The sequence below is a fragment of the Danio rerio genome, chromosome 21 (genome assembly GCF_052040795.2).
Source record: "Danio rerio strain M-AB ecotype USA chromosome 21, GRCz13ab, whole genome shotgun sequence".
Lineage (NCBI taxonomy): Eukaryota > Metazoa > Chordata > Actinopteri > Cypriniformes > Danionidae > Danio > Danio rerio.
This window is the reverse complement of record NC_141041.1, coordinates 32,083,163-32,097,009: the sequence shown is the minus strand read 5'-3', so window position 1 is coordinate 32,097,009 and position 13,847 is coordinate 32,083,163. Positions and strand designations below refer to the sequence as shown.

Sequence of the window (13,847 nt, the reverse complement as noted above, 5' to 3'; positions counted from 1 at the left end):
ATTTTGAAACTACTTATGACAGCTATAATTATCTTTGGCCCAGAAGACTTTTTGGCCCTTCATTAGAAAAAGTTTGGGCACCCCTGTTGTTATTAATGTTAATAATATTTGGTAGGTACAGATATGACGTTTTTTCATCACCAGTGCTGCAATTTGTCACGCACAGTGCTGCAGCAGCAAAAGCCACCTTTTCAAATAGACATTTTTGTGCTTTAAGTAGGCAAGGTTTTTTATTTTATTTTTTATTCTTTATTTTTTTTTTTTTGCTTAGGATCACCCTTATATTTCTCTTTTAAATGTAAGTTTGTTGCATAAAATAATAAAGTAGTTTTAATTTATTGAGTGACTTTTCTTTGTTGCGTCCTCATTGATGTTTAAAAAATGCACAATAATCTTTATTAAATATATTCAAGACACAGCAGTCAGTAACATTCAGTTGTCAAAAAAGTTCTTGTCATCAATATATGCACTATTATATGATGTTCTATGACTAATATAATATAATATAATATAATATAATATAATATAATATAATATAATATAATATAATATAATATAATATAATATTTGACTTTAAACTGTCACAAAAAAAACTGCAATGAATTGATATTTTAATTTGCTATAACATTCTACAAACTAATATGCTGTAATATCCAATGTAATATAATATTATGTAGCATGTTATGCCATAATATATGAGGTTGTGTGACAGATGACTTTGAATTAATATTAGTAATTGAAGTATGTGATTAAATGTTGAATGATTTTGTAAATGTAATCATATAATATAATGTCTTAACCACACATTCAATACTGTATTTAATAGATCAAAGGCTACATTAAAATATGCATATTATATGAATATTAAAATAAGCAAAGACAATAACCCAAGGCTCTTATTTTAAAGCACATGCACAAGTCTCGGATACTTCCATTGTGCCGTTCAGTAGACATTGTCTCTGTATCATTGTTTACTGTATCCCTTGCGGTTTCACATATTGTAATTCTCCACGAGTTGCAGCTCGCGCTCCGTTCTCAAAAACCCAACCATCTTTTATCGTCTCACTCCCTTCATTTGTGATATTTTCTCTCTTTTTTTTAATGGAATTGGCTGCACAATGACTAGTAACTCCCAGTTACAATGATCCATTCTCCAGCAGCGTTATCTCCCTAATAGAGTGCAGCATAGAAGTAGCAGGGCAAGCGACGGCACCACAGTAATTGTCAAGGAATCACACAGGAACATCAGCAAGAACAATGACGCTATAACTCTGCTCTCTATAATCATAATATGCCTTTGTTTCAGCGAAATGAAACGCGTAGGCAATGAGAGAAGCATGCAGGAATGGAATGGTGTGATTCCTCGGAGGTGCATTTGGAATTCGAAGGAAACATTTTCCCTTTTCAATTAAATATCGGCTCAGTTCACCAGAGAGCGTTCACGGCTAATGTGCGCCAATCCTAAAGGTAATCGTATTCCTCACAACATGCAGTAATGTGGGTTTTTACCGAGCTCCCAGCTGATGCACTCTTTCTGATCTCATTGGCGTGTTTTCGCTTTTCCAGTTTTGTTGACACCAAACACAAGCGCCTGACCCCACCATTTTGCTCTCTGCTCTCATCTAGATTTGCATAGCAATTCCTTCTGATTGTCTTGTGCGTTTCTGGGTCGCATTAGTCGGAGTAAACAGCAACTACTGCAACCGTGATTACAGAAGGCAAACTGCCGGATAATGGCTCCCGCATCGGTGTGTGTAATTGATTGGTATTGAGCTGTCAAGCTGCATACATTATTACAGTGCCGAAATCAACTCGCAGGCTTTTGTCTGTTAGTAAGACGATAGACCGTCTGGGACCGGTTGCTTCTGTGCGCTTGGGAGAATTTATCTGCTTTTTATGAGACATTTCCCCCCACTGCTTTGTGATCTCTCTCTCTCTTTGCTATTTTATGAGCCTGTGGCTTTGGGATGCAACATTTATTGGTGTAGCTGATATAGAATAGAAGCGTATGATCTAAAGAAATGCTATCTGCCAAACACTAAATATGTGCTCCATTTGGAGAAAAAGCATTTTTTTTGAAACCAAGTGCCTTTTTTGGGGTGCTTGTGCCAATTGAAATGCTTTTTTCCTCACCCTTTCCCTCTTTATTTTCCCTCTCCCTTAAAAAAAAAAAAAAAAAAAACTTGTGTGTTTATTTACCTTCCTCCTCCTCCTCCTCCTTCTCCTTCTTCTTTTTTTATGTTTCCTCCCCTTTGGTTTCCTTTAAATTTGGCATCCATGTTTGCCTCGGGATGTCTGTCACAAACTGCAGTCAAACGTTGTGACAATGCTTTTCTTTTCCGCCCGTGCCTTTTTTTATGACCCTCTTATTTCTTTTTTCCTTTTTCCTGTTTTTTCCTTCAAGGTCTGGCGCACCTGACGTTAAAGAGCCAAGGTATGGGGCCTCCCCCTTTCCCCACCTTTCCTCGTTTTATTTCCTCCCCCCCCCTCCCCTCCTTGCTTCCACAACTCATTTGATCTCCCTTTTTTTTCATTGTCCCGTTGGTTTCTGTGCCCTTTCATTCTCTGCTATCTGTGTGTTCTCCATGTGCGTCTCTTCACCCCTGTCCTGTCCACTGGCCCAGCCCCAGGAGCAGCTCCTCTGATGGCCACTCCTGCAGCAGGTAATGCTCTCTTTCGCTCTCTCCCTCACATGTTTGTTTTGGTCCTGGTGTTGTGCGGTCACAAACCGTACCCAGAATGCACCGAGCCAGAGCTCTGGTGTCATTCTAGCTGTTTGGCTTTATTAATACAAAAAGAAAGAAATAAAGATGAGTCTCTTTGTTTTTTTTTTGTTTTTTTCAAAGTGATTGATTGAAAGCTGCCGATTGAATGTCCTAATTGTTTCCTGTCTGTATTATGGCTGTGCACTTGAAATGCAAATAATGTACCGTTTGAAATGTTTCTTGCCTCTTCTTTCAGCTCAAGCGACTCATTGTGGCGGCTGATAACTGTCATTACACTATCTATTATACACTTCACGTTCTTTTATCTGCATGTTCGCTGAATTGCTGTATAGTCAGGCTAAGCTTTAAAACTGCAATTATTTTTTTTAGAAGAGTAGTCTAGCGCGCCGCCGCTTGAAATGCAAAAACACTTCAGTCAGACGTATTTATCTAACAAATTTAGACAGAGCACACTCCCTGTCTGCGGCAATAACAGAAGGCAGCTTGATTCCTTGATTCCCGAACCGACCTGTCAATCTTAATTACTTCAAGTGATTACAGGCCTCTGTGAGATAAGCAGGGTTCGCTAATTGCAGGATTTGCTAATGATTGGTTCACCAAGCTCATATGAGGATGTACGTCTTCATTAAAATATCAAAGTGCCCCATGTGATGATGATCAAACACGCACGCATGCATTTTTCATTTCATATAAATGATGCTCTTATTGACTTACTGGTAAGCTTCTTGAGAACTTATGCGAGTGATGTAAACAATCTGGAAAACTTCAGGTGAAATCTTTCGTGTTGGTCTGGTGATGTTTTTAATTTTCAAAAGACGTAACAGTATCAGCAGTGAAATATTTTTTTACAATCAGAATATACGGTAGCTAATTAAATAGATTAATTTAGTTGTTTAAATGTTAAAAAATGTGCTTATTCTTTTAATGAGTTATAGGCATAACGTGCATTAGGTTTCATCTCACATTCCCTTTAAGAGTCAGTTGCGTTGCATTTGCTATTTACATGACGGACTTTGCTAGGGGAAAAACTGAATGGAAAAACTGAACGCTTTACTATAGCAAGAAAACAGTTTAACAGACCATCTGCACAAGAATAAGAGCCTTCTCCATTCGGCTTCTTTAATTTCTTTTTACTTTTGTAGCGTTTGTTAAGCGCAACGATTTGTTTTAAAATGATTTCTAAATTCATTTTTTTATTTCCAGCAAATGAATAAATAAACAATTATAACGAAGTGTGGTCAAAAAATACATTTAATATCCAAACACTTGTCCTTATGCCCATATAGTGACATACATCTCCAAAACCCGACTGGTGGACAAATCTAAACTTGTTTTAAATAAATAAATAGTACCGCTAATAATAATAATAACATTATACAAAAGCAAATTGTGAATAAGCAGAAAAAAACTAAAAAACTTAAAAGAAGGCATTAAGGCAGTGTTTTTTTATATTTATGTAGAAAATAATAATATTTTAACATTTTAATCATTTTATTATTTTTCGTTTGTAAAGACATTTGCATATTGCTGTTCATCCTGTGTGTATTAAAAAATGTATAAGCGTTTACGGCACACAACTAACAAATTCTGCACTGGACTTTAGACCTGCTTTCAGTTGGTCAATTGCGCAGTCTATTTTAGTAGTTTAGTTTAGTTTCTTAACGCACCTTCTTTTAAGACTGGAACACCTATGAGTCCACAAAGCAGTGCAAATGGATTTAATATTTAAACAACGTGGCGCAAAACTGGAAAATTAGGGTTGCACTTGACTGAAATCATCAGCAAATCGCTCTACACACTTCTTGTGCCTTATTGCGCCGGGTGTATGATAGGGCCCTATTTATATTTAAGTAAGAAATGAGTTCAATATGAATGCTGAGTGCTTTTTTAATAGCATGAGTGCAAATTAATTCTATACAATTCTTAAGTAAATAATGAGTTAATATTATAATATTTGTGCCACAGCAGAACAATTGTGCATCATTGCTCAACACACAGTGGTCTTCGGTTTCTTGATGTATTCACATTTTCATTAAATATTATTATTAAAATTATTGTCATTTATTCATCAATAATTTTCTTTTTGGCCTAGTCCCTTTACTAATCTGGGGTCGCCGCAGTGTAATGAATTGCCAACTTATCCACCATATGTTTTTGCAGCAAATACTCTTTCAACCCATCACTTGGAAACCCATATTCCCATTCACACACATACATACACTACGGCCAATTTAGCTTACCCAATTCACCTGTACCGCATGTCTTTGGACTGTGGGGGAAACTGGAGCACTCGGAGAAAAACCCTCGCAAACACGGGGAGAACATGCAAACTCCACGCACAAATGACAACTGACCTAGCCAGGGCTCGAACCAGCGACCTTCTTGCTGTGAGGCGACAGCGCTACCCACTGCGCCACTAAGCTGCATTATTATGATTATTATTATTATTACTATTATTATTATTATTATTATTAATTAAACTTTTAATATGTTGTAAAATTATTTCATGGGACAGTTTTTAATGTATTTCTGGTCAGATAAGTGAAGCCTTTGTGATTTTAATATTTCTAAACAAACAAAGAATCAATCAAACAAACAATCAAAAAACAAATAAAACAAACAAACATATAAACAAAAACACCCACACCTTTTTACAAAATATACATTTTAAAAATATATTTTTTAATAGTTTTTGATACCACAAAACTTTGTGGTATCAATTTTAAGGTTGGTTTAACAGCTTAAAGGTCCTGTGAAATGCTTTAAACTGTGCATTTTCTATTCAATGTTTGACTTTATCTCAACTTAAAATTGAACTGAGGGTGGGATATTATAGCTCCTCCCCTTTAAAAAAAACAGCCAACAGCATTTTGTTTTCATCACAGCTCTGCCAGTGAGAGTGGTTGAGCTTAAGCGCATCAAATAAAAAGCAAATCAGAAGCATCTTGAAAGGGCAGGGGCATGTCGGAAACTACAGAGCATTTGATTGGTCAAGATTTAAAGAAAAACGTCTGACGTAAAAAAATTGTAGACACATTTAGACAGAGGGGTCAAACTGCAAGCTTTAGATGTTTATATCAGCTTTATATTTTCTAAGGAAAATTTGTCATTGTTTTGGAGCACGCTAGCTAACAGATACACTAAAAACTAACAGACTTAAAATAACTAACATCTAAAAATGTTTTATTTTAATTTTATTGGACCTTTAAAATTAATGGACATTTAATATGAAGAAATCTATAGGTTTTCTCTCGAATCAGTTAGGATTATTTCCTATATTTTATTTCATGATCTGTAGACAGCAAACAGACACTAGAAAGCTGTAATGCATTGCGTTTGTTTAGTTTCATGATTTTTATAGATCAAATTGGCTCTGTTCCAAAACCTAGTGAGCTGCCTCGCTGCCTAATGCCTACATAAACAGCTGCCTTCCAAGAAGGCGTCCTAACCATAATGGATCCTCATAAGAGACTGACTTGGAACTCAGCACGTCACACAAACAACACTCTGGAGAAAAGACTCATTCCAGTATAGTTTGGTGTTGGCATGTTGCTGAGCTGCCAACAAGCTACTGTAAGAACAGATATATCTAATTTAAAATGGCCATATGACACCATTTTAAATTCAACTTTCTCTTTGAACTGTTACAAGCTGTTCATGCATATATATCTTAATATATGTACAATCTCAAATAGGTATTCCATCAAATATAAGACTCATCATCCAAGCCTACCTAAAACACCTCATTCATGATAAACCCTGCAACTGCCACTGTGTGGGAAGATTGTCATAAAAACACCTAAATGTATACACAAAGACAGAATGTGTTTTATTATTTACACAATAAAACAATTTATAATATAAACCACAAGACAAAACACTTTAGGATCAAGTATATTGATCAGCTTGGTAATTTCTGGATCAGATTTACCCTGGCATTGATAAGAGCATATTATTTCGGTTGCATGCTGGAGGTTTCGGCCAATCATGATAGACCAGATGTCCGGCCAATTAGAGCGCACCATGCCTTTTTCATAAAATTCAGTGCATTTCTTAAAGGCAGATCAGAGATGAGCTACTATATTGTATGGTATATGGAAAAAATAATTTTGTTTTTAAACATTTATCTGTATGAATAGACTATTTTGAGGGGTTTAAATGATAACAACAATGTTCCCAACGAATTTGCTGTTTTACATATTTAATTTTCATAGCTTCCGAGAATCCCTAAAGGTCCACATATTAATAAATTATGTTAAGACAGCTGTTTTAATGTTAAGTTATGATTGAATTGCCTCCTGTTACAGTTAGGAAATAGTTTGACAACAGGCAGGAAATGTTTATGGGTCAATGACATTACCACTTTGAAATGGTCTATACATTGAATTACAGCAAATACACAAAGTAGTCTTCTTTAAGCATTGCAATATAACTCATTTCTTCATGAGAAACTCATTATCATTTCATTCTAAATAGCCATGTTGGAAGCTAAAATCAATCTGTCTAATTATCTGTCTAATAAGGCCTGAGCTAACTACTTTTTCTGCATTGTGTTCGATCTTGAGTGAAGCTGTGTCCATAGATAGCCGAGTTCAATGCCTACTGTATAGTGCTTAGTGTTTTTTATGCTGGTGTCTCTGACTGGTTTCAAATAAATATATTTGACACTTAAAACACCAGCACGTGGTGGCAAGTTCCTTACAAGTGCTTTATTGAAACACTGAAATATTTGTTTTAAGACAAATGATTGATTTGGATGCAAAGACGTGCTGTGGCCAACACTATTATACTGTAGTTGAGTATATAAGGAAATGAGGAGCAAAAATGAGCTAGAGAATTTGGGGACTGACATACAGTAAAGAGTATGTCACATACAGATTTACCATCTACCTATTTAGCCATATGTACTGATATTCTGGCTTTTTTGGTTGGATGTAACTAATCATTTGTCACAATTATTGTATTAATTGATAGAAAAAAGCACCTGCTTCTCAGGTTATTTACTTTTTAAATACATTTAAAAATAGAGAATATAAAAAGGACTGTTATATTAATTTATTTATAAGAAGTAAATTAAAGTATAACTATAAACTGCTTGTCAAAACAAAGTACATCCAGGACAAACCTTTTAAAGTAAAAAACAAAGCCCTTCAGACATGTGAATCATATTTACAAGTTAATTTGCAAGGCACTAGTATTCAGCTTAAAGCATGAAACATTCACCTAGTATTAAATCTTGCCCAGGTTAAGCACTTAACACACTGACAGCCATGTAGCCAATTCAGCAAAAGATTATATCTGTAAATATGGTGGGTGGTTGATCAGCGCAATCAAATATTGAACATAGTAACAACATTTTATTTTTCATGGTTTAATTATACATCAAATTATAGCTAGAAGTTTTTACACATATGAACAATTTTATTTCTATTAATAACAGCTGGCGGTCCCCTTGCAATTTTGTCATGGTCTATCAAAACGGTGTATTGTTCGTTATAGCTATCTGTCCTTCTTTCTGTAGTATGCTTGATCTCTTGTTTGTTCTATCTGCCTATCTTTCTATATTTCCATCCATCCATCATTCTATCCATCCATCTTTCTATCCATCCATCTGATCTATCTGTTTTATCATTCATCCATCTGTCCGTCCATCTGTCCTTCTATCAATTCATCCAGCCATCCAAAAATTATTTTATCAGTCTGTAGTCTTTTGTCTGTTCATCTATCCATCCATCCATTTATCCATCCATCCATCCATCCATCCATCCATCCTACCTGTTCTATCATCCATTTATCCATTCATACAGCTATCCTATTCTTTCTATTATCCATCCATCCATCCATCCATCCATCCATCCATCCATCCATCCATCTGTGCGTTCATCAGTCCGACCGTCTGTCCATCCATCTATCTATCCTATCTGTTTTATCATCAATCTGTCTATCCTTACAGCCATCCTATTCGTTCTATCATCCATCCATCCATCCATCAATTCATCCATCAATTCATCCATCCGTTCATCCATCCGTTCATCCATCCGATCTGTTTTATCATTCATCTGTCTATCCATACAGCCATCCTATTCGTTCTATCAGGCATCCATTTATCCATCCATTTATCCATCCATCCATCCATCTATCCATCTGTCTGTCCATCCATCCCCTCCATACAACCCTCCACCTATCTTTCTTATCAGTCTGTGGTCTTTTTGTCTGTTCATCTGTCCATCCACCCATTCATCCTATCCGTTCTATCATCCATCCATCCATCTGTTTTATCATTCATCTGTCATACAGCCATCCTATTCGTTCTTTCATCCATCCATCCATCCATCCATCCATCCATCCATCCATCCATCCATCCATCCATCCATCCATCCATCTATCAGTCCATCCATCCATCCGTCTGTTTGTCCGTCTGTTGGTCCATCCATCCATCCATCCATTCTATCCATTCTATCATCCATCCATCCTATCTGTTCTATCATCCATCCATCCATAGAGCTATCCATCCATCCATTCTATTCGTTCTATCATCTAGCTCTACGTCCGTCTGTCCTTCCGTCCATCCATCTGTTCTATTCATCCGTTCTATTCTTTCCATCCATCCATCCATCCGTCAGTCTGTTTGTTTGTGGTTCTATCATTAATATTATTTGTTTTATCATTTGTTCTCTTATACTCTCTGTCATTCTATCTATCTAATCGATTTATTTTCCTATTTAAATTCATTTGGCTTGAAGACACTCACTTCTTTAATATTATTCAGAAGAACTGAGCGTGTCTGTTTCACTGGATTAGAGAGTTTGCTGGGCTTCAGAGTCAGCTGAGGTCAAGCTGAGAGACAGCAGGGAAAGAAGACTCTGCCCCTGTGGGCTCTGAGGTGTAATAGACACTTTTAATTACAGTTAGGGTGGGGGGGGGGGGGGATTCGACCCAGCTTGTTAATTATTAGGTACTAATGAGTGACCTTAATTACTAGCAAGGATGCAGGACAGTAGTCTTCCACAGACTTTATTTACATTGCACCTTTAACCATTTAAGAGGATAAAAATTACCTAGAAGCTCATAAATCAGAAGTTAAGAACGCGAGGAGCAGATGAGCCTGCATGCAGTCTTTGCTTCTAGCTTTTGTCTTGCGAGCAGCAGATCTACACAGAGAAGCTAATGCAGGCCAGGCTCATTTTTCTTAGCTCGGCCTCTGGCTGTGCTCGCAGATCAAACGTTGTGAGATTGATCAGTTGGAAAAAAAGGACTTTTTACCCCCCCCTTTTTAGTCACTTTTGCTGGGTTTTCATATTGACTATAAAACTTTTAGCTTAGATTCTAGTCCTGATATGCAGCTGCTGTCAACAATTATTAACGCTCCTCTGATTTTTTTTTCTTCTTTTTTTAAATTTTCTTTATTTAAATATATCCCAAACGATGAATAACAGAGCATGGAATGTTTCACAGTTTTTCCTATAAAGTTTTTCTTCTGAAGAAAGTCTTATTTGTTTTATTTCAGCTTCAATAAAAGTAGTTTTTAAGTTTTTAAAAAAGCAATATTGGTTATTAAGCAATATTGGTTTTCGATTGCCTACAGAAGAAACTACTGTTAAACAATGATTTGCCTAATTACCCAAACTTAGTTAACCAAATTAACAAAGTTAAGCCATTAAATTGCACTTGAGGCTGATTACTAGTATCTAGAAAAATATCTAATATTATGTGCTCATCATCATGGCATATATAAATAATTAGTTATTAGAAATTAGTTATTAAAACTAATTTAGAAATTACTTGTTTAGAAATGTGTTCAAAAATCAGGAGGGCATGTAACAGCGCATATTGTAAATACAAATAATAAGTATCTGTTATAATTACATTTTAAATTGTGGTAATCAAATTACCAGTTACATCTGAAAAGTATTTAGATTTAGTGATTACTTTGAAACTTAATATGATTTCTTAATTTAATATTAATGTATGCATGGACGTTTTTACCAATAAGGCAACTGGTTTAAAAAAAACAGTCCCACTTTATATTGTGGCCTTAACTTAAACGTATTTAGACAGGAATTAATAGCTTGTTACAATATACTTATTGTGTAAATACATGTATTTACTGTGTACTTAGGCTTGATTAAATACATGTATGTAATTACATCTGTAATTAACTTTTGTAATAGCATTTGTAAATACACTGTTGACCATCCCTTACACCTTAATCCACCCTTGAAACCTACCCATTCCACCAAACCTGTCCATAACCCAACCTCTATCCCAACTCAAAAGCACCACAAGTGTTCTCAAATACATTATAAACACAGTAAGTACATTGTATTTAATTTTTTGATGTAAGTGCATAGTAGTTAAGGACACTTAATATAAAGTGGGACCAAAAAGACAAACAAACAAAAAAACTGTGTAATCTGTTTAATTCAGCAAACTCACGCAGTGTTCATCTTGATGACACAAAAATGGGAGACACAGAAAGCCATTCACAGAATTCTCTTGTGGAAAAACAATGTTAATAAACCTGAAAAAAGGACACAGAACAGTGTAATCTATGCCTACATATAAAACATTTATCAGCTTCAAAGGATTTAACGTCTGCTATAAAAAAGCACGAGGTAGGCTATTGATCCAACTCAGTTTTCATTCAGTTAACTGATCCATACGAATTATAAATAAAATAAAAGTTTTCAAAGTTAAATGATAGCTTTGCATGCTTGAAGTCTTATTAGGAGTCTTATTTTGTTTGAAATTTTGGTGTAGTAACGCAGAGTTTATGATCTGATTCATCATTAACAGGTTCTTTTGAGCCCATCTTAAATTAACGATGTCTTTTGTTTAACAAAACCAGTGTGAATGATTCACAAACTGAAAAGATCTGGAGTTTGCGTCTCTAAACTGTCTTTTGGAAAATGTAAAATTTTTGGAAAATGGAAAATGTTAAAATAATAAATTACACTGAGCTATTAAGAAATAGGCTGTAACAAATTGCTTTGACCATCAATTTTGCCTCAGTGATTCCTACCTTGCCAGTTGTGATTCAGTGAAAGATTATTATTATAGTATTAATTAATCACTACATCGTTGTGTGTTTTACATCTGTTAAACAAACGAAAGAATATGTACAGCACACTGTTAACAATTTCCTTTAGAATCTATGGTTACTCACTGGCAGCAGAACTCCAATAACTTACTGTAAATCATTCATTCATTTATTTTCTTTGTGGCTTAGTCGCATTATTAATCAGGGGTCGCTACAGCGGAATAATCTGACAACTTATCTAGCCGTTTTACGCAGCGCATGCCCTTCCAGCTGCAACCCATCATAGGAATTTCTGTAAATCGGTTACAGCAAAACATACTGTATTTACATTTACAGCAGCATTTATCTTGATGTATATGTGTTTACATCATTTTATTTATATAATTACTGTAAAATATACAGTAATCTTTACAGTGCAACTATAAAATACAGTAACATACAACATAACTGTCATTTACAAAAACCATTAACAGTGCACTCAATACTTCATTGAGGATCTAAATTATTGCAAAGAGGTGATCAGAGTTTATTTTTGTAATAAAATAAATATCTAGTATATATTTTATATTATATTAAATTAATACATTTTTACATAAATTTTTATACAAAATATTAATAATATGGATTATTTTAGCTGCATTTGAACAGCTTTGAACAGCAACTGTCAAAATATGCGTTTAGGTTATTATATTATGTTAAGTGGCATTGATATAGAGTATAAATATACCTTTACTGTTGAACTTTTATGTTTATTTGCTTAAATTAATTTCATTTCATTTCATTTCATTTCATTTCATTTGTTAGTGTAAGGTGAGTTTTAAATGGCATAATATCATAGTTAGGGCTGCATGAAATTGGGAAAAAAACTGACTGTATGATATATATTGTGCAGTTCTTACCAGATGAATCATTTTAGAGTGTGCGGGATGATTTTGTTGCAGAGTTCATTCACAAAGAAAATTAAAATAATAATTACAAAAAACAGAAAGGGAGAGAGATTGAACAAAAGCCTTTGTTTGTAAGTTTGAGCTTTTTAGGGAAAAACAACTAATTCTTTTTCTTTTTTACAGATTATATGAATATGTTTTACAAGATTTACTATTTCAGGCTTCCTACGTAAAACTGTTAAATTCAATGTGTTACTTTATTACTTGCACTGGATTAAAATAAGGTCAGTTCTAGTGTTAAACCGTTAATTCTTGACATGTGTTATGCCTCAAACAAAGGTGGCAAAACCCATTTCTTTAAAGTTACTTGCTTTGGACAGCAATATATACTATATATACATGAAAATCTTTGAACCCTTTTTTCTGCATACATGCATATAAATGACTGAATTAATATATAAATACATGCAGTTGAAGTCAGAATTATTAGACCCCCTGAATTATTAGCCTCCTGTTTATTTTTTCCCCCAATTTCTGTTTAGCAGAGAGAAGATTTATGCAACACATTTTTAAACATAACAGTTTTAATAACTCATTTCTAATAACTGATTTATTTTATCTTTACCATGATGACAGTAAATTATATTTTACTAGATATTTTGAGATACTTCTATACAGCTTAAATTGACATTTAAAAGCTTAACTAGGTTATTAGTTTAACTAGACAGGTTAGGGGAATTAGGCAAGTTATTGTATAGCAATGGTTTGTTCTGTAGACTATCGAAAAAATATATAGCTTAAAGGACTTATATCTTTTTTAAAAACTGCTTCTATTCTAGCTGAAATAAAACAAATAAGATATTCTCTTGAAGAAAAATATTATCAGACATGTTAAAAATTTTCTTGCTCTGTTAAACATCATTCAGGAAATATTTAAAAAAGAAAAGAAAATCAAAAGTAGCTAATAATTCTGACTTTACCTGTACATACAATGAATAACATGATAGTAATATATTTTTTTGTGAAATTAATTAACGTGCTTTAACAATAAGATTTAGGTTAATAAGTTACTGTATTTACTAGCATGATACGATACACAGTAAGAATGAACAATACTTACAACGTTATTTGAATCTGAATTTATGCTTGTTAACAGTAGTTAATGCACTGTGAGTTAACATGAACTAACAATGA

At 34.3% G+C, this 13,847-nt stretch overlaps 1 protein-coding gene across 35 annotated transcripts in view; it reads left to right on the top strand.

The window, feature by feature from the left end:
• Positions 1–13,847, top strand: part of nrxn2a (neurexin 2a) — a 762,095-nt gene that overhangs the window by 189,241 nt on the left and 559,007 nt on the right. For 16 of the 35 annotated variants that reach the window (XM_087299972.1, XM_087299953.1, XM_087299966.1 and 13 more), the window contains 2 exon segments: positions 2,405–2,434; positions 2,625–2,663. The exons of the other annotated variants lie outside the window; for them this stretch is intronic. In XM_087299972.1, the coding sequence (XP_087156098.1) occupies positions 2,405–2,434; positions 2,625–2,663 (69 nt within the window). 35 annotated transcript variants of the gene reach the window in all.